General features: G+C 37.6%; 1 protein-coding gene across 2 annotated transcripts in view; it reads left to right on the forward strand.

The window, feature by feature from the left end:
* The window catches only part of TSPAN13 (tetraspanin 13), a 31,581-nt gene extending 7,340 nt beyond the window's left edge, over nt 1-24,241 (forward strand). The window contains exons 1-6 of one of the 2 annotated variants that reach the window (XM_038557013.1): nt 15,704-15,854; nt 16,828-16,829; nt 16,888-16,968; nt 17,801-17,914; nt 19,168-19,281; nt 23,109-24,241. In XM_038557013.1, coding sequence (XP_038412941.1) covers nt 15,719-15,854; nt 16,828-16,829; nt 16,888-16,968; nt 17,801-17,914; nt 19,168-19,281; nt 23,109-23,183 — 522 coding nt within the window. In that variant the 5' untranslated portion in view covers nt 15,704-15,718 and the 3' untranslated portion in view covers nt 23,184-24,241. Of the gene's footprint in view, nt 1-15,686; nt 15,855-16,827; nt 16,830-16,887; nt 16,969-17,800; nt 17,915-19,167; nt 19,282-23,108 lie in introns of those variants that run through there. The other variant, XM_038557012.1, reaches the window with a different exon arrangement.
* Nucleotides 24,242-27,265: the final 3,024 nt, after the last annotated feature.

Raw genomic sequence — 27,265 nt, forward strand, 5'->3', positions numbered from 1 at the left:
AAAAAAAATAATTTTATTTCTTTTCTTCATTCCTATAATAAATATTAATTGAGCATCAAGAGCAGTAAACAAAACCAGAATGTGCTGCCTTCATGGGTCATACATGTATGGAATGAGTAGACGATAAGCGAATAAGTAAATTACACATCAGATGAGAAGGTAAGAAAGTGCTGTGGAGAAAAATAGAGCAAGAAGAATGAAAAATAGGCTGTGGGTGGGTAGGGAGGATAAGTGTGTATTTAGTATATCGTCAGGATTAACCTGCTTGGGATGACAACCCTGGGACAAGGATTTGAAGGCGATGAAAGACCAATATCTAGGAGGAGTGTTCCAGAGAGATGGAGCTTTGAAAAGATCAAGGAAGAGGAGTATTCCTGGTTTATGCAAGGGACAGAAATAAGTCCATTGTGACTGAGACTGGATTAGGGGGTGGAATGGTGTAGGATATGAGTCGGAGAAGGTGTAAGATGCAGATGATGAAGGGCCTTGAGACCACTGGACAGATTAGAATTTCTATACGGAGTGAAATGGGTAGCTATTGGTAGCTTTGGGTCTGATTTTTCACTTAGAGATTGTCTAGCTTCTGAATTGAGAATGGGTTATAATAGACAACAGGGGAAGTAGATCACATATAAGACTACTGCAGTAATTAAGCAAGAGATGTGGAGGATGTGGACCAGTGTGATATCAATGTAAGAGAAATAGTCCGATTTGAGGTGTATTTTGAAAGTAGGGCCAACTTATTTTCTGATGGATTGGAACAGGGCATGAGAAAAAGAGAGGAAGCACGGATTACTCATGATTTATGGCCTAAGCAACTGGCAGGATGGATCTTCTATTAATAGGAAGATTGTGGGTGGAGAAGGCTTTGGGAGGAAGAGGAGGGGTTCAGTATTAGATGTGATGCCAATCACATACTCAAATGGAGATGTCATAAAGCAGTTAGACTAACAACAATGGGGTTCAGGGGAAAGGAGTAGCTGGATGTTTAAATCCTGGGAGCTGTCAACATAGACAGTGGTATTTAGAATTAGTACTGGATGAAATACACAGGGTAGTGAGGATAGATGGAGAAGTGCAGTCATCTGTGGAATGAACCAAGGGCCCTTTTATAGTAAGAGCTTCAGGAGACAAGAAGGAACCAGGAAAGGAGCCTGAGAAGGTAAGAGGAAAGCCTGTAGAAGCTGGTACCCTAGAAGCCAAGCGCAAGTCATTTTATGGAGACCGATTTGAACATCTGTCTCCAATGCTGCTAAGTAAGATGAGGATTAAGACTTGGTCCTTGAATTGGTCAGTGAAGTCATTGGGAAGAGCAGCTAACCTGCTTTTCATGTGACAAGTGCTCTGCCCCTCAATAATAATATGGGGTCCTAATTACTTTTCCTCTGCTGAGTGCCCAATACAGCCCTGGCATATGGTTGATGTTGAATTAACTGAATGAAAGAATCAGTGCGGGGCTATTGTGCCCATAACTCCACTTCTCATATCCCAGAACTCCACAGCAGGAAGGGGTAGGGTGCCTTTTGAACTTGGTTGGCAGCTGTGAGTGCCACCTCAAACTGGTATCTTTGGAACACGACAAGTCAAGATCCCTTACTTTTAATTCCTGTTATATAATTTCTTCTTAGCAGATGTTATGTAATATGTATATGTATTTCGTGCCCGATGAAATATCAAATCTGCTTGGCACCATGGAAAACATAAGGAAGAAAAATATGTGGCAAAGTCATTTCAGGCTTCCTTGTTTCATTTTCATTCTTCAAATGAAACAAGGAACTGAGGTCCTGGCGTCAACACTAAATGTCTGGACATTTAGCAATATCTAGATTATTTATAGAATTTTCAAATTTCTACCCAGATATTTGGCATCATAGAAACACATGCTTGATCATCACTGAGTTGTTCTGCAGTTTTTCACGTTAGGTAGAAGTTCAGAGGGATAGTTTAGCATTCAAATGTAATTGCTCATGATGAATATTAAAGCATATACAGGGAAGATAGTCTGGGGCCTTTGCTTTCTTTATGTGTCTGTGGATGCTTGTGTACATTTTGGTGGTATAGTCCCTCTAAACCTGATTCCCATTTAAAATTTCTTACCCTCCACTATCATCACAACTTCTCTCTCCTATTTTTGTCCTGACAAAACATTTTTAAATAATTTAATACAAAATTGAATCCAGTTTTTTCAAATGTTCTATATTCCTCTTTTGTCCTCAAAGCAATTCACTTTGGTACAATTCAGATGCTAAAAAAAATGTAGAAGTAATTAGAACTATTTTAGGGATAATTCAAGTTTCTCTTTGCATCTTACTTTGAAATGTGGATTTTCATGAAAGAATGTAAATCTTTTTTATTGGTTATATATAAAGAGATAATCTGAAACCTTAGGCTGAATTTCTTTCCCTCAAATATTAAATCGATTAGGGAATAAGCATTTATCTGTCTTTAAAGAGTAATGAGCAATATCATGAGCTCTTTCATTCAGCAGTGTATTTTGATTACCTCTCCTCTACCAGCCACTTTGCCGGATGCTAGGAATATTAGAAAAACATGTGCCTTGCTTATATGGCACCTAAAGTATAGAAGGCTCATTAGAAGACTTTGTAATATGGCTGGAGGTGGGGAATAGTGGCTAATGAATTACCTCCAGCAGTGATCCAGGCTCTTCACATCCTTGGATGTGTTAGCTTGGGATTTGGACTTTATTCTAAGATTAGAAACAACAGATCCCCAGCCTAGGAATGAGCAGATTTTACTGGCTTTAAAAAAAAAAAAAAAAAAGAGAGAGACCAAAGACCACCATATTAGGAATAGAGTCCAGCTCTAGGTAATAGAAACCCAGCTACTGCTGCTTAAAATAATCTTTATTATTTGCATGTAGGTAGATGTCCGGAAGTAGGTAGCCCAGAGCAGGGGCATAATTGAAGGATCTTATCAAGGTCTCAGTTGTCATTGTTTACCTGCTCTACTGTATGTAACTTTCTTCCTTTTCACCAAATTGCATTGGCAACTCTAGGCATTTTAATTTGTTCCGTTCCAGAAGAAGGATGATACTGTAAAATGCTTTTCCTTGGAAAGGTGTGTCTTGTTGAAACGGTTTTATTGAGATTGTTTACATACCATAAGCTAAACGTATTTACAGTATAAATTTAGTGAGTTTATATATATATACCTCTGAGCCCCATTACCACATTCAAGACCTTGAACATATCTATTACCCCCCCACAGTTTGCTTATTCTCCTTTGTAATCCCTCTCTTCTGCACAACCCCTGCTCCTACTGCAAGCAACCACTGACCTGCTTTGTGGTACATTTTAGTCTGGAGTTAAATTTGGTAAGTCTAGGAGGATGTTTGCAGACAGAAGATGGTGTAGGGCATTTCCCTGGGTCATTGATTTCCCTTCTTGTTTGTCCTTAGAGATAAGTTTCTGGGAGGTCTTTTCACCTAAAAGGTAGTGCACATATTTTTAAAAGCCTATATTTAAGGTGAAGGACTTAACAGTCTATGGGGAAAAAAAAAGTCTATGTAGGGAAGGTGGTCTCAATTCTACAGGTAGATAAAATCTCTGCAAGTTTGAAGATACTAAAAAAATTATGATAAACACATTGGAAGATGAAGCTTGTATTTATCAGAATTCTTTATGGGTCATAGATGAGCTAAAAAGAATGTGTTGACAAAAGAGCACAAACTTTTGAAAGCATACGTAGAATTGGGACATCCAAATAGTTGGATTGTCAAGTATGGCTGGATCAGGGGTCTCAGAAAAGATCAGAACTCTTGCTTCTTTTATATACTAGCTCAACTTGATGCTGCTTAGATTCTTTTTAAAGATACCTCTTTCCATGTGCCAAGATAGCCACTGATAGACTCAATTTTAATTGTCCTTATAGCTTGCTATGCCAGAGGAACCCATTTACTTTTCTTTCAATATTATTGTATTATGGAATGGAACATACTAATTGACACCATTGGTTTATGGACCTTCCATGGACCAATCACTGTGAATAGGAGGATGAGCAACCATGATTGATAGGCCTGTGTTGTGTGTGTCTGCTGTTAGTAATGGTCTTATGAGGCCTGTGAAACACTGTGATTGAGGTTTACAAGAGATGAGTATTCTGGGTTATCAAGACAACACATGTCAATTACAGAGGCCATTCCTCTTTTGGACAGTAATTTGGTTCTTTTGTTCCTAATTCTAGAATAGTCTAGCAACGTCATCATTTTAAAAGTTTAGTGTAGTCGCCTAATATTCCAACACACTCCTAAGCTAGATTATAAAGATCATTATGCACAGCGTATGTTTTTCTTTGTTCTCTCATGGCGTTGCATGTATCCATAAGTGTACAAACACGTGTTTATTAGTTTTTAAAAAAGGTTATGTGCAAGAGTGATGCTAAACACTTTAAATTCTTGCTCCCTTACTCTGGGCCGTGCACTGTGCCCTTTTGTGTGAATGTAGGTGTATGTGACAACATTTCTAGGTTGGGTAAAAGGAAAATAAAAGGCACAAAATAAATAAGCTAGCGTTTGGTAGTTAACTGATAGAAAAGTCCTATGAGTAGAAGACTTCACTGTTCTTTTCTAAGTGGCTATCCAGCGAGGTTTCCTAGGGAGTAAGTTAAAGAGATGCTATGCAAACCCACAAGAATCTGGCTACAAAGGAAGAGCTACATTTTATGCATTATAATGTTGTTGTTAGTATTATATCTCAGTGTTAACAATTACTTAAATATAATGCTATGCACTATGATAGGGCTCTACAGGGAGAAAAAAAAAATGCACCAGGCAGAAAGTTTGCCACAGTTCTGGCCTCTGTCATTGGGCATGTAATTTTGCTACTCAGATTTATCATCTGTAAAATGGAAGAGAACAGATCACTGGCCAGATAGCTTTGTGTCTTGGTGTTCTATGAGTTTGTGCTGTTATGTGAGCCCTGGTTGGCAATTGCTGTGTCCCTTCTACAAGAATCTTACTCAGAATCCATCCCTGTGTGAACTGTTGCTTCTGCCACCACTTTCTCCTCTCAGGACTTGCTTGGGAAAGTAAAGCCAGTCATAGATACTTTTCTAAGTGTGCTTTTTCCATTAGAGCTCTTAGAATCTCTCATTTTAGAAGTTCTTTCTATATGATACACTTCTCTTTGTTTTAAAGCAAAAACAAGAAAGGTTGGTGCTTCCTGCTCATAAAAACATTGCTATCAACGAGTTAACAGATCCATAATCTGTTTTTATCAGTATTCTGTCTCCCAAAGGAAGGAAACTATTTGTCATAGGTCTAAATTTACTTTCTATTACAATTGGTCTCATAGGAAACTGTTGTTATTATTGAACAAAGGATTCTTGCAGTTCCTTTGTCTACTAAGTCTAGTAACAAACTTAGGCTTTTGAATTATACAGTTAGAATTAATCTAATTGGCATTAATAATTTTCAGATCACTAGTTTGGAAGACTTCATATAGCCCTATTCTCTTCAAAATTACAAACCAACCATAACATATAATTACCACTACTCAGAAATAGTTTCATTACTATCTTTAAAGGGCTTCTTTTCAGTAAAAGTTAAAGAAACTCTGATAAGCAAATTTAATTAAAGATATATCAGAAAACTTTGGGTGCTCTTTCTAATTTTAAAAACTAATTTTGAATACTTGAGGGCTTTGTGTTGCAATGTATTAGAAACATTAGCCACACAGAACATAACATTTATTTTTTTTTTCAATTATTTTGTTAAAAAACTAACAAATTTGGGGATTTTTGGAAAATGGACTAACTCAAATAAGTTTATGTTTGGATAGTTTTATCGTTGTGGTCATAACTGCAAAATTTATTTGGGATTGGACAGTTAACTCTGTGTTCTCTTCCACCTTACAAAGAGAATGTGTATTTGTGTGTTTGTCAACATGCCTGTGCTTGGGAGTTGGGTACAAGAAAGAGAGACAGGGTGGTGTTTTTTTCCCACGTGAGACCATCCAAGTATGATCGATCCAGAGCTTTGCTTTCTGTTATAAGTGAGTAGAGCTATTACAGTTATTGGCTACTGCCTTCAAGTGTATACCACCTTCGTCTGAAAGCCTTCCTTTTTCCTAAATGGGAGCACATCATAGGAGAGAACGTACAGTCTTTGAAAAAGCAGAGATGAAAATTAATATGAAATATTTGAGAGATGAATGAGAATATCTTGATTTATGTGGTTGTGTTTGAGAAATAAGGGAAACAAAGGCTGGATGAGGAAAGTTGGATCAATTTACAGAGGAAAGCAAAGCAGGAGAATTTAGAGTTGGTGCCATGGTGAGAAAGGAGCTTTTCAAGATTGGCTTTATTTGAGAACTATTTCATGTGCAGGGAAAATATTATGTGGACTCCTGTGAACCCAACAGGCTGATTCCTCAGATGCCAGTGTTTTGCCACATATCCCTTTTTTTTTTTTTTTTTTTTTGGAAGTTAGGTGATCTAACACAGTTCAAGGCCTGTGCCATCCCCTTTCCCATTTTTCCCCTTCTCAAAAGTTGTCACTGTCCTAAAATCAACATCTGTTGTTTCCATGCACATTTATATATTTCGGACAATTTGACCTATTAGTCAACTACAAAGAATATAAGGTGACTTTTCTGGGATGCCTAGGTAACTCTTGATTTCAGCTCAGGTCATAATCTGAGATTCATGAGATGGAGCCTGGTGTCTGGCTCTGCACAGGGTGTGGAGCCTGCTTAAGATAAGATGCTTTCTCTCTCTCCTCCTCTCTCTCCCCACCTTAAAAGACCTAAATAAGGTGACTTTTTGTGCGTTTAAAAATTAAGTGGTATGTCTTACTGTATTTATGTAATTTACTTCATTTGTTTGAAATTTATTGATTTAATAGAAAGATCAAAATCATTTGTATTCTGTGTGATCATGTTAGAGTTTACAAATGTCAAAGTTATGGTTTCTGAGGTTGTTGAACATTTTTTGCTGCGACACACAAGGCTGCAGCAAAATCCTGACGTATGATGTCTAGTTGGGGACATGGGTATTTCTTTTGGGTATTATTCTAGAAGCAGAATTGCTGGCTTAGTATGGGATACATATTTTTAATTTTCCTAGCTGCTGCCAGCTTGTTCCATGAAGTGGCTATAAAAATTTATGCTTGTATTTCAATGAGTTCTAAATTCTCCACATCCTTGGTATCATCAGGCTTAATTTTTCCATTCTGGTGCATATGAGATGATTTCCCATTGTTCTGATTTTTGTTTTTCTGTTATATAATGAGATTTAACATCTTTCAGGTATTGATTGTCTTTAGGATGATTCTTTGGTGAATTGTCTCTTATTACCTTTGGCTACTTTATTGTGTGCATTTTGTCCTTTTAAATGGATTTGTCCTTTTAAATGGATATATATATATATATATATATATATATATATATATATATATATGCTGGAAATAACCTCTAGTTCTAGGCTTTCCTACATTTGTCTGATGATTTTTATTATATAGAATTTGAAAATTTTAATGTGGTGTATAGTGTGATAGGTAGAACACAGGATCTGCAGCCATACAGCCTGGGATCATATCCCAATTCTAACCCTTCCTTACTATGTACTTTTGGCCAAGTTACTTAACATCTCTGTGCATCATGTTCCCTATCTGGAAAATGGAGGCAGTAGTATTGCCTACCTCTTAGGGTTATTGTGAAGATGATATTGGTTATTGAATGTAAAGCACTTAGAATACCTCCTTGCACGTAGTAAACACTACATTAGTATGATACTTGATTTGGGGGGTTTTGTGTAAGAAGTTTTTCTTTAACTACAAAGTCAAAACATTTTTCTGTTTTGTCCGAAAAGTTTAAGTTTTGCTTTTATATTTGGGGTTTAAATCAATGGTGTGAGGTAGGGACTACTATTCTTTTCAAAATGCTTAGGTTATTGTCACAAGGCTATTTTTTTTTCTTTTAGATTATTTATTTGAGATACAGAGGATGAGAGAGGATGAGAGAGAAGAGAGAGAGAGAGAGAGAGGCAGAGACACAGGCAGAGGGAGAAGCAGGCTCCATGTAGGGAGCCCGATGTGGGACTCGACCCCGGGTCTCCAGGATCACACCCTGGGCCAAAGGCGGCGCTAAACCGCTAAGCCACTGGGGCTGCCAACAAGGCTATTAATTAAAGCCACCTCTTTCCCTACTGATTTGGAATTCTGTCACCTTCAAAGCCTACACTGTTGGCTTATTTAGATCTGTGTCAACTACTTGATTTTGATTATTGAACATTTGTAATAAATTGTGATATTTGGATTTTTAACTTATTAGTTTTTTAGTTTTATTTCTAGGTTTAATTTTATTAATTAAAAAAAATTAGGGGCACCTGGGTGACTCAGTCAGTTAGGAGGCTGCCTTCTGCTCAGGTCATGATCACAGGGTCCTGAGATCAAACCCCACATCAGGCTCTCTTTTCATGGGGAATCTGTTTTACCCTCTCCCTCTGCCCTTCCTGCTGTTCTCACACTCTCTCAAATAAATAAATACAATCTTAAAATATAAAATGAAATAACCTGTCCAAAAGATGTAGAGCCAGGTAGGCCCAGGTTTTGCAGAGCATGGTGAAAGCAACAACAAAGAGAGAGCCCAGGATGGTTGCTTGTAAGCACTGACAAAGGTTTATTTGCTACTAAGAGCATTTCTTATGCATGTTGCTGGTGACACTGCAGCTGGGCTAAGAAAGAGTGGAGAAGACACAGTCTGTCTTTCTTTCTTTCTTTCTTTCTTTCTTTCTTTCTTTCTTTCTTTCTTTCTTTCTTTCTTTCATCTATTTATTTCAGCCTATTTAGTCTTAAAAATGTTCTTAGCCCTTTGGTGACAGGTAACATTTATTCTTTCATGAAAATTAATAGATTATTGTATCAAGTTCCACCCAAAAATATCTTAGAGACTGACTAGCAATACATTGAATTTGTAGGCTAAATTGGAGGTGAATTGATGCTTTATTATAATGTTTCCACTCATGAACATGTTATATCTCTTTATTTAATGCAGTTTTTTGGAGTGTTTTTAGATTTTATTTATTCATGAGGGACACATAGAGTTAGAGACATAGGCACAGGAAGAAGCAGGCTATCCACTGGGAGCCTGATGCAAGACTCAATCCCAGGATCACAACCTGAGCTGAAGGCAGATGCTCAACCTCTGAGCCACCCTGGTGTCCCTAATGCAGGTTTTGATGTTCTTCAATTAACTTCACAATTTTCCCCATGAAGGTCTTCTAATACTTTTCTTAGATTTACTTATATGTACCTGAGATTTACAGGGCCTATTATGAATCACATTGTTAAAAAAAAAATTAGAAAGTCTTGGGGGGGTGCATTAGCATGTTATTGACATTTGTATAGTGTTCCTATTTATAGTAACTTTTCTCATTCTTACCAGTTTTAATATTTACAGCCTCTCGGATTTCCCATGTGGATACTCCTATTAATATGAATAATGACAGCTGTGTTTCCTCCTCATCTTTAATTTTCACTCTTACTCAGTTGTCTAAGATCTCCACTGCAACACTGAAGAGAAAGCGTGATAGCACCCTGGTCTTACTCCTGAAATTTGAAGGAAATGTTTCTCACGTTTTATCATTGAGTATGATTTTTTGCTTTGGGTTTTTGATAGCTATTCTTCATCAGTTAAGGACATTTTGGGGACTTATGTTCTTTTTCTTAAAAAAGTAATTTTGTCAAAGGCCTATTATATTTTTCTTTTTTTTTTAAAGGAAGCTTGATTTATCTTTCCTATAATATCTTTCTCTTCTTTCTACTTTCTTTGGCTTTGCTCTGTTTGGCTCTTTTTCAAGTGTCTCTCTCTTTTTAAAAAGATTTTTATTTATTTATTTGAGAGAGAGAGCAGAACAGGGCATGAGCAGAGAGGAGAGGGAGAAGCAGGCTCCATGCTGAGTAGGGAGCCTGATGCAGGGCTCGATCCCAGGACCCTGGGATCATGACCTGAGCCGAAGACAGACGCTTAGCTGACTGAGCCACCCAGGTGCCATTCAAGTCTCATTTTTAAATATAGTTTTGTTTTGTCTATATTGTTTTTTATTTTTTATCTTTTTAGTCAGTTTAAACATAATTTTAGTCTCATTTGGTTAATTCTATTACCTCAACATCTTGAGGGCTCTAACTTTTTTGCTGTGTCTGTTGTATCCCTCTACTGGAAAATTTCTTTTTTCTTATGTGTTTTGTGATTTTTGATAGAAAAATTTACTTTTTTCTTTGGGAATGCTGTGAGGGCTAGGATTTGCAAATGTCCCTCCTGAATCATTTTGGATTTGCTTCTGTGAGTTTTCCTTCTCTAAATCCCATCACTGCCTTTGATTAGCTTTTATCTAACTTGCTTGGCTTGAAGCTTCCTGCATGCCTGGCTAGTGACATTTAGACTCCAGACATTTAGACTCCAGACTTTCAAAGCTTAGAGTTTCTCTTTGTTGCAAAAAGCTTTTAGAAGGCACTTGGAAATCTTTGTTATCATCCTGGGGGTGGTGGTGTAGTTTTTGTATAATACTGAAAATACAGCTTTCTAGAAAAGCTCGTTATGTAAGGGTCTTAGTTCTCCTTCCCAGTCCTGCCTGGTTTGAAACTCAAGTCCCTCCTCTTCAAGGACTGTTCTGATTGACAGATTCCTTTCTACCCTTGCCATCCAGAACTATTGCTCTCCTGCCCCCCCCCCCCCCCCACCCTACCCCACCCCACCAGTTGTATGCTTACAGTCCTGACTTTGCATTTCCCCTTCCTTTCTGGCCTATAGGACTTTCCTATAGTTTCTTGGTGCTCAGGTGTATATTTAAATAAAATATTATAATCTTTTTCAATATTTTAAAGTATTTGCAGCAAGGAAGATTCTATGGTAGCTCAGTTGCCCATGACCCTAGGACCTTCTAAGGTAGGCTGAATAATATCCCTTTGCCCCCAAAGGGGCACATCCTAATCTTTGGATATGGATTGTTATGTTACATAGCAAAAGGAACTTTGAAATGTGATTAGGCATTTGGAGATGGGACGATTAATCTGGACTATCTGGGAAAGCCCTATGTAATCACAAAGGTCCTTATAAGAGGGATGCAGGAGGGCTCTACTCAAAGAGATGTGTTAGGGAAACGGGTTGTACACTAGGATTTGAATATACTATGCTGCTGGCTTTGAAGATGGAAGAAGTGGTTGCAGGCAATGGAATGCAAGTGTCTTCCAGAAGGTGGAAAAAGCAAAGAAAGGGATTGGCCCAAGAGCTTCCAGAAGGAATGCAGCCTTATTGACATTGTGATTTAGCTTAGTAAGACCTATGTTGGACTTCTGACCTCTAGAATTGCAGCAGAATAAATTTGTGTTGTTTAAGCCATTGCACTGGTGGTAATTTGCTAAAGTGACAATAGGAAACTGATATACTTTCTTCAGTGTTTTTACAGGAGTGCTTGGTATTAGTGATAAGGATAGACTGACAACAATGGTAGAGACGTAGTGGAGTGAACTTGGTGAAAAATACTTCTAACAGAGAGGTCTATTGATGGGAGTATCCTCTTTTTTCTCTTACTTAAAAAAATAATCAGGGACACCTGGATGGCTCAGCAGTTAAGCATCTGCCTTTGGCTTAGGGCATGAACCTGGGGATCCGGGATCGAGTCCCACATCAGGCTCCCTGCATGGAGCATGCTTCTCCCTCTGCCTGTGCCTCTGCTTCTCTCTCTCTCTTCTCTCATGAGTAAATAAATAAAATCTTAAAAAAAAAAAAATCAGAGCAGAGAAACTTGTGTATGCTTTAGATAATGTTTTCAATAATAGCATAATGCCTAATCTGAGACCTGGAATTTCTTATTGATATGATAAAGTATCCCTTTCTTTCAGCTGTAGATCTTGTTTTTCAAAAGGGAAAAGATTTTCATTTTTGAGGAGGCTATAAGTTGGTAACAGAGCAGAAGACAATTTTCTCATTTTGCTGAGATGTTGTTGAGATGTAAATAAAGGATTTGGTCTTGTAGGAGGGTGCTGATAGGGATACCTGAATACTTCAGCTGCATGGTAGGATTCTCTTAGTGGTAAAATATAGGACAGCTTTCTGTAACAGAGGTTCCTGATTTGTCCAGTGCTCACTGTGTGAATTGTTCTGTATTAGTTTCCTAGGGTTTCTTTGACAGATTACCACAAACGTGGTGGCTTAAACACAATAGAAATTTATTCCTGCAGTTGAGGAGACCAGAAGTCCAAAATGAAAGTACCATCAGGGTTGCACTCTCTCTGAGAGCCCTGGGGGAGAAGCTGTTCCTTGCCTCTTCTATCTTCCGGCTGCTGTTGGCATTCCTTGGCTTGGAGCCATACCACCCTCTGCCTATGTTGTTACATGGCTGTCTCCTCCCTGAGTGTCTTCCTCTCCTTCTCTCTTACAAGGATACTTGTGATGACGTTTAGAGTCTACCTGATAATTCAGGATAAGCTCCTCCTTTTAAGATTATTAATTTAGTCACCTCTTTCGCTATATAAAATAATATTTACAAAATATTTTATATTCTTTCATTATATATATTTATTATAAATAATAGTTATATTCTCTTGTTCTATAAGGTAATATTCACAGTATGGTCATTTTTTTCAGCCTACTACCTGTGCCTTTACTATTTCTACTCAGTCTTTGGCCTATTCTGTTTATCTGGACTTTTTGGATTATTCTGTCCTCCAACCCATCTTGTAAAAATACTGGTAAAGCAGTTTTTTGTCCCATTATAATTTTTTATTCTCTCCTACACTGACTTCTAGAGCAAGGGTCAACAAACTGGCTGATGGGCCACATCCATTCCACTGCCTGTTATTGTATACCTGCCAACTAAGAATGGTTTTATATTTTTAAATGATTAAAAAAATCAAAGGAAGAATAGTATTTTGTGATTAAAATCACATGAATTTAAATTTCAGTATCTGTCAATAAAGTGTTATTGGAACACAGCCCTGCTCATTCGTTTGCTGTTGCTTTTGTGTTACAATAGCAGAGTTGAACAGTTGTGGTAGAGGCCTCTTGTATGATCCACAAGGGTAAATGATAAATATCTGACCTTTTACAGAGGAAAGTTGCCAACCTTTTTTCTAGTAGGGATATTTTGTCTCTGGCTTTTAGTGTGTAGTGGGCACCAGTCATTTGCTGTTGAATATTTGACTTGTAAGAATTTCGTTAATATAGTAAGGATTTGGTATGATTCCTAAAAGGATTTTTTAAACTATGAGGTTAGAAGAATTGTAACTACTGTATTATTCATCCTTCTGATCTTTTTTGGCTCTAAGACTAAGAGTGATAATCCTGCTTCCAAATTTAATTGAATTAGGAAATAAGCATCAGACTCAGGAATTAAGGTTGGCAAGTGTGCTGGTTAATTTCGTGTGTCTATTTGGCTAGGCTGTGGTGCCCAGATGTTTGGTTGAATGCTAGTGTAGCTATTGATTTGAAGGTATTTTTTAGACTGAACATTTACACTCAATTGACTTTAGTTAAGCAGATTACTCCCATTGTGGTATGTCTCATCCAATCAGTTGAAAACCTTAAGAACAAAAACTGAGGTTTCCTAAGGAAGACAGAATTGTGCTTCAAGACTGGATCATGGAAGACCTGCCTGAATTATCAATCTGCTGTCCTCCTACAAATTTTGGACATGCTGGTCCCACAATTGCATGACCCGATTCCTTAAAATAAATCTCTATTTCTAAGTACATATCCTGTTCTTTTTCTGTGGAGAACCCTGACTGATACAGCCAGTTACTCTGATGTGTTGAAAATATGGAACACCTTCAGCATTTGGTGCTGTGGTGCAGTGCGGATGCTGAGGTGAAGGCCTGTCCTCGCATCCTCTTACCTTCTTTCACTTGTGGAAGGAAACATGCTATATTTGGATAACACAGAGTCAGGAATAAGCTTGCTGGTGGTGCAGAGGACTTTTTCTCAACCCAGGATAGCTGGAAGTCATGAGAAGATGGAGAGTGAAGCAATAGAAACAAGACAGAAGCAAATGGACCTGCTGATAAAAGGAGCATGTAAGAAAATGAGAGGGACCAAACAATTTCTGGGTGGCAGTTTCTGAGAATTCCTTGCCTTCTCCCACTGAGAACAAAAGTTTCTGGTTATACTAACTGCAGTGGAGAACACCAAGTCCATGTAACTTCCTAACTTGGTTCTGTCACGTTACAGACAGTTTCTTTCCTTCTCAAGATCTGCTTTATAATCAATGGATAAAAATAGAAATAGATGGAGTTGTCTGGTGGCTCAGTTGGTTGAGCATCTGCCTTCGGCTCAGGTCATGATCCCAACGTCCTGGGATTGAGCCCCAGAGCCCTATGTCGGGCTTCCTCCTCAGCGGGGAGCCTCCTTCTCCCTCCCTCTGCCCTTCCCTCTGCTTCTGCTTGTGCTTTCTCCCATGCATGCTTTCTTTCTCTCAAATAAATAAAATCTTAAAAAAAATACCAATAGTTCTATTTGTCAATATTTCAGTTTTACTTGTATCTGTACACATGTAAGAAGTTGGAGATACTAAAATATTTAAAATTTGTGTTCCTACACTATGATTACATATATAAAAACTTAGATATTTGAGTAAAAATCCATTTGAGTGAATGGTGATTTATATTTTGAAACAACGTTTATTGGGTCTTGAAATGGTGCTAGAAACTATATTTTAGGTATTTTGATGCTGTGTATGGTACTGTCATCCACTCACTCCAGGAAATGGTTGACTCTCAGTTGAAGATATTGCTTGGTTCCTGTCCCACAGCCTCACCCCCAGCCCTCCCACATACCTGTTTCAGCTTTATCTTCTATCACTTCATCATAATCTTTACATGGCATGCTCTTTATTTGCTATTCTAAAGAAATAATCATAACTTTGTTTTACAGGTAATGACTGACTTTGAGGCATGCATCCTGCCTCTTGGTTTTATTTTACCAGTATATAAATATATGGAGTATAAAATAGTTTTGTCTTGCTCAGAATACCACTGTACTCAAAATAGCTAAACTGTTTCACATTGTCCTACAAGTTTTAATAATCTCTGAATTCTAATAGGATGCATGGTGACACCGAAAGCAATTGTTTTCAACACTTTGAGAAATTTTTGACTGCAAGGCAAGGGTTCCATGATAGGTCCTGGGGATACAGACAGGCGAGAAATGGGGCCTTCCTCCCAAAGTTCTCCCAGTCTCCTAGGAGAGACAGGCTTGGCAACAGAAGGAGAGTGTGATGAGGGGAACAATGGAACTATCTTTGAAGAACCATTTACAGGGGATGAGGAAGGCATCACAGAGGTTACAGTCTGCCTGCGTTTGAAGGAAACACAAGTGATTTCCATGTGAAGTAATCAGTAAGTTGGACTGAGATATTGGCATCTAGGAGTTTTACATATGCCATGATTTCAAAAGCTTAGGTAGAAATTGTTTAGGCTTAGTAAACCAGATGACCTCTGAGGCTTCATAATAATTTCATAGATGATTATTAGTTTTTTTTTTAAAGCGTGACTGAGGATTAATTTGTTAATACAGTACAATACTATCTACTAAGATCTTGTGTGTACTCTAGTATTGAGTATGAGTAGTCATTTGTAAGATACTGAGAAGTATTCTTGATGTTATATAAATTGATATTTTCTTTCCCTCTTTCTCTTCCCCCTGCCCCATCCCTGGCCCATTTGGTTGTTTTTTCAGTTGGTTAGTCTGTTGCTAATTGGAATCGCAGCATGGGGCATTGGTTTTGGGCTGATTTCGAGCCTCCGAGTGGTTGGTGTGGTCATTGCAGTGGGCATCTTCCTGTTCCTGATTGCATTGGTGGGGCTGATTGGAGCGGTAAAACACCATCAAGTGTTGCTTTTTTTTGTATCCTTTTTTAAAAGAGAATTTTTACTCCAATTGAGTTTGTTCTTAACGTTTATTGATTATTCTTTTGATAATTACAACTGATTTGGAATTATCATTAGGAAATTGTCAGGGAGGGGACCTGGGTGGCTCAGTGGTTGAGCGCCTGCCTTCAGCCCAGGGCGTGATCCTGGAGTCCCACATCGGGCTTCCTGTGTGGAGCCTGCTTCTCCCTCTGCCTGTGTCTCTGCTGGTCTCTCTCTGTCTCTCATGAATAAATAATAAAAATCTTAAAAAAAAAAATTGTCAGGGAGTAACTCTTAGCATGCCCTATGTGTATTTGTTTAACATTAGGAATGTTTCTTAGGGTGAAATTATTATTATTATTTTAATTTATTTTTTAAAGATTTTATTTATATATTCATGAGAGACACAGTCAGAGAGAAGCAGAGACATAAGCAGAGGGAGAAGCAGGCTCCATGCAGGGAAGCCTGATGTGGGACTCCATCCCAGATCACACCCTGAGCCAAAGGCAGTCGCTCAACCACTGAGCCACCCAGGCATCCCAGGTGAAATTACTGTATATGTTCCCACTTTATCCTTTGCACATCATGAAGAATGTATTCTGCAAATTCAGTATAATCCTATTTATATATTGCAAATTTGGAGTTAAATTGAATTGATTCAGTGACCTCTAGATCCTTTCCAGAAGGTTAATATGTGGTTGAGAATTTCAATGATTTGTTTTTAGATTTTAATATTAAGAAACCTTAAATACATTTATCTATATTTATTTCTTGTTTTATATATGTAAGAATTTTTATCTTAATCTAAATGAAATTCTAACAGATCAGCTTTTAGTTAAATATTAGTATTTTTTATTATGAAATATCTGCAGTGTATTAATGAAAATAATAATTGTGTTCTCAGTGAACTTTCTCCAGGTGCCATTTGTTCTGTTTTCTGGTTGAATTCCTTCTAGTACATTCTGAAGTTGTCAGTACCTCTATTTTATGTTAAGAGTATTGAGAAATGCCTTAACTTGAATTCTCAGTACATGATTATTCTCTTACTTGTATTTATCGTCCAGTTTTCTGTATCATGTGCTTGCTTAGCCCTGAACGAGGAGCAACAGGTAAGCAAATATTTTTTTTTCTTTTACTTTATTATGCCTTATAGTATGTGTAGGAAAAATGGGGGAGAAAAGATTGGGATATAAGATAATTCCTCCTTGCTCAGAATGGCATTTCACTGTTCACACCTAAAATCTGTTGTTACTGGTTGCATTAGTGGGACTGATTGGAGCCCTGAAACATCATCAGGTGTTGCTATTTTTTTTTGCATCCTTGAAGTGAAATTTTCTCTTCACTGGGTAAAAAGTGCTACTAGTAAAAGATGTTCACCCAGTCTTTTCCCACCACTATACAATGAAATGTTTGAGATTCCATTCTAGCAATGACACTTTCCAAACTCTTAATCTGTAAAAGAATATGCATCTCGGTTTATGGCAGTGGAAAATGTGTCTTGTTTCAGTCTGACAATCTTTTGAACTAAGTGCTTCTTCTTCTTTTTTTTTTTTAAAGATTTTATTTATTTATTCATGAGAGAGGCAGAGACACAGGCAGAGGGAGAAGCAGGTTCCATGCAGGGAGCCTGACGTGGGACTCGATCCTGGATCCCCAGGATCACACCCTGGGCTGAAGGCGGCGCTAAACTGCTGAGCCACCCGGGCTGCCCCTAAGTGCTTCTTTTTAAATGCATGTAAAAATTAAGACTTTTCATTCTTGAGATAGAAATGGTGCTTTCCTTTTTGTTACAAATTTAGGTATTACCCTTTGAAAACTTTTAATCATCTTACAAAGAGTATTTATTAAGGTACATTAGTTATTAAAAGTTGCAGGCTCTAGTTTCATACATTTTGTGCAGGGGTAACACATTTTAATGTATATATTAAATACATTTTCTAGGGTCAGCTTCTGGAAGTTGGTTGGAACAATACAGCAAGTGCTCGAAATGACATCCAGAGAAATTTAAACTGCTGTGGGTTTCGAAGTTTTAACCCAAATGACACCTGTCTGGCTGTAAGTACAAAATGTAAAATACTTTTTGGAGATGTATTACATACAACAAATAATGATTAACATGAAAGGAATGGAATTTCTGATGCTGAGTTGTATTTTTACAATGCTTTGCATATACCTATATTATATTCCGTGTATACTATTGTATCATTTGTCTATTCTCAAGTATCTTCTCGTGAGAGTACTAAATATTCCAGAGAGGCCAGACACAGGTGCTTGTGGTACTTTACCCCTAATTCCTTTCCCATTCAATTCCTCCAGGACAAGTTGTGAAAGAAAAATAAGCAGATTAGCTAGCCTTAGAGGTACAGAAGAGCTGTGTAAATAACTTGGTTTTGAAGCAGGGTAGTAGGAGAGTAGTCTATTCAAATCTTTGGGCTCCAGTTAAACATCCCCAGCAGGGAGGATACATGGGACCTAACTCCCTCCCTTCTTCCCCATGACAACTTCCTGCTCTTTCTGTGTGGGAGTTGAGCTAGCGATGGACAAGTTGGAGCCACCCAGGCCAGACCCCTATATGAGACTAGACTCGCAGTGTGACCCTACTAGGAAGTTCACACGTGTTTATATTCCGGGGAAACTCCTATCACTGTCTCTGAGACCGGAGCTGGATTTTTCCCTCGATGAGGCCTCTTTTGTGGGATTATTAGCTTTTTAGTGCTATGTGACACATGTGTTGTCTCAGTTTCTATGAATCAGGAACAGGAGAATGGTTTAGTTGGGTCCTCCACTTAAGGTCTCACCTGGGTGAAATCAAGGTGTTGGCCAGGCCTGCAATCTCATCTGAGGCTTGGGGTACTCTGCCAACCTCAGTGGGTGTTGGCAGAATTCAGTTCCTGGTGGTCGTAGTGCTGAAGTCCCATTTTCTTACTGGGTGTTCCTTAGTTCCTAGAGGCTGCTCTCAGGTTCTAACTATACAGCCATCTTATAATATGGCAGCATCAAAGTCAGTATGATAATCTCTCCATTCTGTTAAGATGATGTCTGTGTAACCACCCTGTGAACATTGCAGTGACTGTATCGTTTTCACAAAACCCATCCACACTCAAGGTGGGGTGATTACTTGGGGAGTGTAAGCTGGGGTTGGGAATCTTTGGAGCCATCTAAGAATTTAGGATAATACTAAACAGCCAAGGTCCCAATCGGGTATAATACTCTACTCACTCATTTTTAGGTGTGTTCAGTGTTTATCTGCTGTCTGTAATTGTACTTTGAAATAAAAGTCCTTTTTTTTTTTCTTTTAATTGATACAGAGCTGTGCCAAAAGCAGCCACCCATGCTCACTGTGTGCTCCAATAATAGGAAAATATGCTGGAGAGGTTTTGAGGTTTGTTGGTGGCATTGGCCTCTTCTTCAGCTTTACAGAGGTGGGTGCAAATAACTCACTATCTTTCCACTTTTGTCATAGGGATTTCTGTTTTTTATTTTTTTTTTTAATTTTTATTTATTTATGATAGTCACAGAGAGAGAGAGAGAGAGAGGCAGAGACATAGGCAGAGGGAGAAGCAGGCTCCATGCACCGGGAGCCCGACATGGGATTCGATCCCGGGTCTCCAGGATTGCGCCCTGGGCCAAAGGCAGGCGCTAAACCGCTGCGCCACCCAGGGATCCCAGGGATTTCTGTTTTATATGGCAAGAGGGCATGGCATTTTGCCTTAGCATGGCCCTTAACTTTCGGAATGTATCAATGAATATTCTCATGGAGAACTAGGATTATAATCAGAGGAGCCCTGGCTTGAAAACAGAAGACCTCACGGATCTAGGTTTAATTTTATACAGGGCAAGATGCTTGACTATTAAATTATGTAAAATGTAATGAACAAATGAAATGAGTTTAGACTGAGTTATTTCTAGAGTCTTCTGTTTGTAGAGTTTTATGATAAATTAAAATTTTAGATTTCATTTTGGAATAGGTAAGACATTCAGACTATTAAATATAAATATTATAGAACACACACATACATATAAAGATATGCTTTAAAAATTGCCTTCCAAGCCCATCCCTCATTATTCCTAGCTTTCCAAAACTTAGATAAACAGTATTAATTTCTTATTTATAGTAACTTGATATTTATATAATACTAATATATTATCATATTGATATTTATATAATATGTATATCATATTAATACATTGATATGTAATATATATGTCTGTAAGCAAAACCACACTCATATTGTTGGATAGTTTTGGAGGAATGCTAATTCCTTTTGCAGTGTTTTTATGAGGCTCTTGATATCTTTGGATGTTTTTTGATATAGCTGAGTTGACAATGTGTATCAAAATTAATTTTTGAAAAATTCATACATTCTACTTACAGTGCTTTATTTCTTGGAGATAATCCTATAGCTATGTAAAATGAATAGACAGGAATGTTTATTGCTGTAATAGCAAACCCGTGGACCAGTTTGTGGTCTTCAGTAATGAGCTGGTTAAATTAGAGTGCTGGGGAAGGAACAGTTTCTCTGCCCTTCAAGTTCCTTCTATCTAGGCTAAGACGTGAGAAATGACTGACAGGAGAAAATAAAATTTAGGGGATGCCTGCGTGGCTCAGTATTTCAATGTCTGCCTTCAGTTCAGGGCATGATCCCAAAGTCCTGGGATCAAGTCATGAATTAGGTTCCCCACAGGGAGCCTGCTTCTCCCTCTTTGTATGTCTCTGTGTCTCTCATGAATAAATAAAATCTTAAAAAAAATTAATATTCTATATATAATGCATATACTACATTTGCATATCTAATTTATATAACATGTATATGATATATGGTCAGTATATAGCACATTATATATACATATATGTGGATATATTATATTCTATTCAGTTTCCTTTTCTTCCCTTGAGAATGAAAAATTCACACTTGGCTGTATTAACAAAGTCGAGATAAAGACCAAAGTTAATATTCATTTTTTAAAAGAAGTCTCCCCTGACATCTCTCTATTCTGAGCAGTTTTTTCATTTCATGTTTTCTCAGAAAAGAGCTGTCTTACTTGTGGGTTGGTTATGACATTGATTCAAGAAAATTGATATACTGTTTAAAAACAATTCTGTGCATTATTCTTTTGTTTCTTGTTAAAAGTAGGATCTTTTTCCATGAAAATTTAAAAATATCGATAGGAGAAAAACTGGGATGAACCATCTCCATATCCCCCATTAGCCAGATCTTGCCATGTGGTTTCCTTTTTATATTTGGAATTTATTTTGTGAATTTAATTCTTTTGAGCAGCTCCATTTTCTCTTCATCAAGTTACACTATCTTCAGTTGTGCTTATTTTTTTTTTAAGGAATTTATTTTTCTTAAGAGCAGTTGTAGGTCCATAGCAAAATTAAGAGAAAAGTACAGTAAATGTATATGTAAACTTCCCACATATTCCTTGTCTTTACACAGGCATAGTCCCTCCTGTTATTGCCATTACTCACCAGAGTGGGACATTTGTTACAGTTGATGAACCTACATTGACGTATCATAATCACTCGAGGTCCATAGTTTACAATTAGTGTTTACTTTTGTACATTTTATGGATTTGGATAATTGTGTAATGACATGTATCTATCATTATAATATCCTAAGGAATATTTTCACTGCCCTGGAAATCTTCGCTGTTCTGTCTATTCACTCTCCCCCTACTGTTTTTTAAAAATATTAATTCTCTTAAGAATATAAACTCATGAAGGGCACCCAGGTGGTGCAGTTGGTTGAGCGTCTGACTCTTGGTTTTGGCTCAAGTCATGATTTCATGGGTCATGGGATCGAGCCCCATGTCAGGCTCGGTGCTCAGCACGAGGAGTCGCTTGAAGGTTCTCTCCCTCTCACACCTCTCCTCACTCACACACTCTGGCTTGCTCTTTCTCTAAAATAAATAAATCTATTTATTTATTTATTTAAAGACTATAAACTCATGAGTCTTCGGTGTCTTAAGAGCTAAGAAGACTTAGTGATCTTTCATGGAATCCTGGTCTATCTTTTATATACCATGTCCTTTGAATCCTGGCTAGGGATTTTAATAATAATTTATCCAACAGTGAATGGTACAGTAACACAGAGATTGTTACTGTGGTGATGGAGAACATTTTGGATCATAATTCTCTAGAAGTAGTTTAAAGGACTAATGAGTAGTTATGAAGTCAAACAAAATTTAGATAAAAAGCTGGCACAGATCTAACATGGAAAATATAATGTGAAATTCATTTTGTTCCATTAAAATTTTGTCATTTTCGGTCTAAAAATTTTTGGTTATTTTAAGTAAATCAACTTTGAGGTAGCAGAAATAGAATGGACACTTCCCTATTTAAAAAAAAAATATATATTAACACTTCAGTGAACCTGGCTTGGCAAATGGCATGTTAACAACTTAGTACTTTCCTAAAAGTATAGATCCCCATGAGGTAGGAATTAAAATATTTTTTAAATATCTGTGTTGGCAAAATTTGTTATTGTGGGGGGTTTTGTTATTGCTGAATTTTCCTCAACCCAGTGTTTCTGAATTATCAAAATAATGTGATATTTTAGTTATCCAGACAATTCAGTGTTTGTATTAAGTTCCTCTTGCTGCACTAACAAATAATCATAAATAGAGTTGCTTAAAGCAACACACATTTATTACCTTATACTGCTAGAGGTCAGAAGCTTAAAATGCAGGTTCCCCTGGGAGGCTTTCTGGGAGAACATGTCACCTTGCCCTTTGCAGCTTCTAGAGGCTTCCTGTGCTCTATGGCTCATGGCCTTGTCCTCCACCTTCTAGGCAGCTATGCAGCACCTTCTCTCTGACTCTGCTTCCTGCTGCTTCTGACATCCTGTGGACTTTCTCTGTCCACAGGATGTGGACATTGTTTTTTTCCTGCCTCTTTTTTTATAAGGACCCTTGTGATTACATCAATGAGCCCACCCGTATAAACTCTCTGTCACAAGATCTTTAACCCAGTCATGCCTGCAAAGTCCCTGTTACCGCATAAGGTAACTTTGTCCCAGGTCCTGGGATTTGAGGATGCAGAAATCTCTGGAGGGCCAGTATTCATGTTAATTGTTTTCAGAGCATCTAAATTAAGACAATTACTACATTTGAAAGGGAAAAAGAAATATCTTCCTCTTTGAACAAATGATGCCAACACTTGAGGGGTTCCAGATATTTATTGGTGCACTGAAGAGGTAGGTAAAACTTTTACTTTCTCTTCTTTTTTTTTTGTCTTCTGTTCCAGATCCTGGGTGTTTGGCTGACCTACAGATACAGGAACCAGAAAGATCCTCGTGCTAATCCTAGTGCATTCCTTTGATGAGAAAACAAGGAATATCTTTCATATTTGGATCTTGTTCACTTTCTCTAACTTAAAGTTCAGCTAATTGCCTGTTTAAGGAAGCAGTATCTGAAAAGTTACATTATTATTGACAGTGGAATTATATATTTTTACTCTTATGTTTCTCTAAATGTTTTTCTTTTCCCATTGCTGAAAAAATTAGAAACTTGTGGTCCCCTCTAAACCTCAGTGGTACCTGGAATCTACTGTCCTCACAGTGTCTGGCACTGTCCACTGTGGCCTTTCTTAGCATTTTTACCTGCAGAAGAACTTTGTATGGCACTATTGTGTTGATCCTATTGTAAATCTAAATATACATCTCACTGGAATAATTAATTGTATGTAGCACTGTGCTGTGTAGATAGTTCCTATTGGAAAAAATGAGTTGAAGTTTATGAAAGCCAGAAGGTATGAGATTCTATTATGTTAAATTCAGTAAGGGAAATCCAAAATCCCTCGTTTTATTCTGTCTTTTTAGGAAAGCTGTATTGTGGTGAAAATTGTTAACATAAAAGTGATTATTTAGTTCTAGTAGTCTTTTATGATTACACTAATGTAGCCTAGAAATAGCTATGTCCTTAGGAAAGTGTGGTTTAGTTTTTGATTTTTTACAGGTAAGTACAGAGGAGAAAGGATCTCACGAATGTTCTGATGTGTAATATTTGCCTTCAGCTTTTGAAATGGAATGGGTCTGAGAAATTCAGAAAGTATAGCTATATATTCTTCATATTCTTTTATAATAATTTGAGGTCCAAAAAGACTGCATTTTTAAACAAGTTACTATTAATGCATTGGCCCACGTAGCAAAAAGATATTTGATTATCTTATAAATTGTTAAGTACCTTTTTCATGACTTTTCTCAGTATTGTAACAGCAACTTGTCAAATCCAAGCATATTTGAATGTGAGCTCCCATAATTTGAAATTGAAATAGTACTGTGGTTCTGTATATTATGTTAAAATATTAAATAATGGAAACCTTTCGTCATGTGTGAATGTTTTGATTAAAAGAAAGTAATGGTAGAATTGCTAAACTAATTAAGTGAAGTGGAATTCTTTATTGCTTTGTTGGGTTTTTTTTTTGTGTGTGTGTATTTTTTATCGGAGTTCAATTTGCCAACATATAGCATATCCCCCAGTGCTCATCCCGTCAAGTGCCCCCCTCAGTGCCCGTCACCCAGTCACCCCAACACCCCCTGCCCACCTCCCCTTCCACTACCCCTCGTTCGTTTCTCAGAGTTAGGAGTCTCTCATGTTCTGTCTCCCTCACTGATATTTCCCACTCATTTTCTCTCCTTTCCCCTATGATCCCTTTCACTATTTTTTATATTCTCCATATGAGTGAAACCATATGTTTGTCCTTCTCCAATTGACTTACTTCACTCAGCATAATACCCTCCAGTTCTATCCACCTCAAAGCACATGATGGGTATTTGTCGTTTCTAATGGCTGAGTAATATTCCATTGTATACATAGACCACATCTTCTTTATCCATTCATCTGTTCATTGGACACCGAGGCTCCTTCCACAGTTTGGCTATTGTGGACATTGCTGCTATAAATTTTGGGGTGCAGGTGTCTTGCTGTTTCACTGCATCTCTATCTTTGGGGTAAATCCCCAGCAGTGCAATTGCCCGGTCATAGGGTAGCTCTATTTTTAACTCTTTGAGGAACCTCCACACAGTTTTCCAGAGTGGCTGCACCAGTTCATATTCCCACCAACAGTGTAAGAGGGTTCCCTTTTCTCCGCATCCTCTCCAACATTTGTTGTTTCCTGCCTTGTTAATTTTCCCCATTCTCACTGGTGTGAGGTGGTATCTCATTGTGGTTTTGATTTGTATTTCCCCTGGTGGCAAGTGATGCGGAGCATTTTCTCGTGCTTTTGGCCATGTGTGTGTCTTTGGTGAAATTTCTGTTCATGTCTTCTGCCCATTTCATGATTGGGTTGTTTGTTTCTTGGGTGTTGAGTTTAATAAGTTCTTTATAGATCTTGGATACTAGCCCTTTATCAGATGTGTCATTTGCAAATATCTTCTCCCATTCTGTAGGTTGTCTTAGTTTTGTTGACTGTTTCTTTTGCTGTGCAGAAGCTTTTTGTCTTAAGTCCTAATAGTTTATTTTAGCTTGTTTCCCTTGCCTTCATAGATGTATCTTGTAAGAAGTTACTGTGGCCAAGTTCAAAAAGGGTGTTGCTTGTGTTCTCCTCTAGGATTTTGATGGATTCTTGTCTCACATTTAGATCTTTCATCCATTTTGAGTTTATCTTTGTGTATGGTGCAAGAGAGTGGTCTAGTTTCATTCTTCTGCACGTGGCTGTCCAATTTTCCCAGCACCATTTATTGAAGATACTGTCCTTTTTCCAGTGGATAGTTTTTCCTGCTTTGTCGAATATTTGTTGACCATAGAGTTGAGGGCCCATTTCTGGGTTCTCTCTTCTGTTCCATTGATCTATGTGTCTGTTTCTGTGCCAATATCACACTGTCTTGATGATCACAGCTTTCTAGTACAACTTGAAATCCATCATTGTGATGTCCCCGGCTCTGGTTTTCTTTTTCAATATCCCCCTGGCTATTCGAGGTCTTTTATGATTCCACACAAATCTTAAGATGATTTGTTCCAACTCTCTGAAGAAACTCCATGGTATTTTGATAGGGATTGCTTTAAATGTGTAAATGGCCCTGGGTAGCATTGACATTTTCACAACATTAATTCTTCCAATCCATGAGCATGGAATATTTTTCCATCTCTTTGTGTCTTCCTCAATTTCTTTCAGAAGTGTTCTGTAGTTTTTAGGGAATAGATCCTTTACTTCTTTGGTAGATTTATTCCGAGGTATCTTATACTTTTGGGTGCAATTGTAAATGGGATTGATTCCTTAATCTTTCTTTCTTCAGTTTCATTGTTAGTGTATAGAAATGCCACTGATGTCTGGGCATTGATTTTTGTATCCTGCCACGTTACTGAATTGCTGTATGAGTTCTAGCAATCTTGGGGTGGAGTCTTTTGGGTTTTCTATGTACAGTATCATGTCATCAGCAAAGAGGGAGAATTTGATTTCTTTGCCCATTTGAATGCCTTTTATTTCTTTTTGTTGTCTGATTGCTGAGACTAGGACTTCTAGTACTATGTTGAATAGTAGTAGTGAGAGTGGACATCCCTGTTGTGTTCCTGATCTTAGGGGAAAGGCTCCCAGTGTTTCCCCATTGACAATGATATTGGATGTGGGCTTTTCACAGATGACTTTTAAGATGCTGAGGAATGTTCCCTCTATCTTTACACTCTGAAGGGTTTTGATCAGGAATAGATGCTGTACTTTGTCAAATGCTTTCTCTGCATCTATTGAGAGGATCTTATGGTTCTTGTTTTTTCTCTTGTTGTTATGATCTATCACGTGATTGCTTTACAAGTGTTGAACCAGCCTTGCATCCTGGGGATAAATCCCACATGGTCATAGTGAATAATCTTCTTAATGTACTGTTGGATCCTATTGGCTAGTATCTTATTGATAATTTTTTCTTCTGTGTTCATAAGGGATATTGGTCTGTAATTCTCCTTCTTGGTGGGGTCTTTGGTTTTGGAATTAAGGTGATACTGGCCTCATAAAATGAGTTTGGAAGTATTCCATCCCTTTCTATCTTTCCCAACAGCTTTAGTAGAATGGGGATTGTTTCTTCTTTAAACGTTTGATAGAATTCCCCCTGGGAAGCCATCTGGCCCTGGACTTTTGTGTCTTGGGAGGTTTTTGATGACTGCTTCAATTTCCTCCCTGGTTATTGGCCTGTTCAGGTTTTCTATTTCTTCCTGTTCCAGTTTTGGTGGTTTGTGGTTTTCCAGAAATACATCCATTTCTTCTAGATTGCCTAATTTATTGATGTATAGCTGTTCATAATATGTTTTTAAAATCGTTTGTATTTCCTTGGTGTTTATTGGTTGTGATCTCTCCCTTTTCATTCGTGATTTTATTTTATTTATATTTTATTTATTTTTAAAAGATTTTATTTATTCATAGAGACAGAAAGAGAGAGACAGAGGCAGAGGCACAGTCAGAGGGAGAAGCAGGCT

Source organism: Canis lupus, chromosome 14, assembly GCF_011100685.1.
Source record: "Canis lupus familiaris isolate Mischka breed German Shepherd chromosome 14, alternate assembly UU_Cfam_GSD_1.0, whole genome shotgun sequence".
Taxonomy (NCBI): domain Eukaryota; kingdom Metazoa; phylum Chordata; class Mammalia; order Carnivora; family Canidae; genus Canis; species Canis lupus.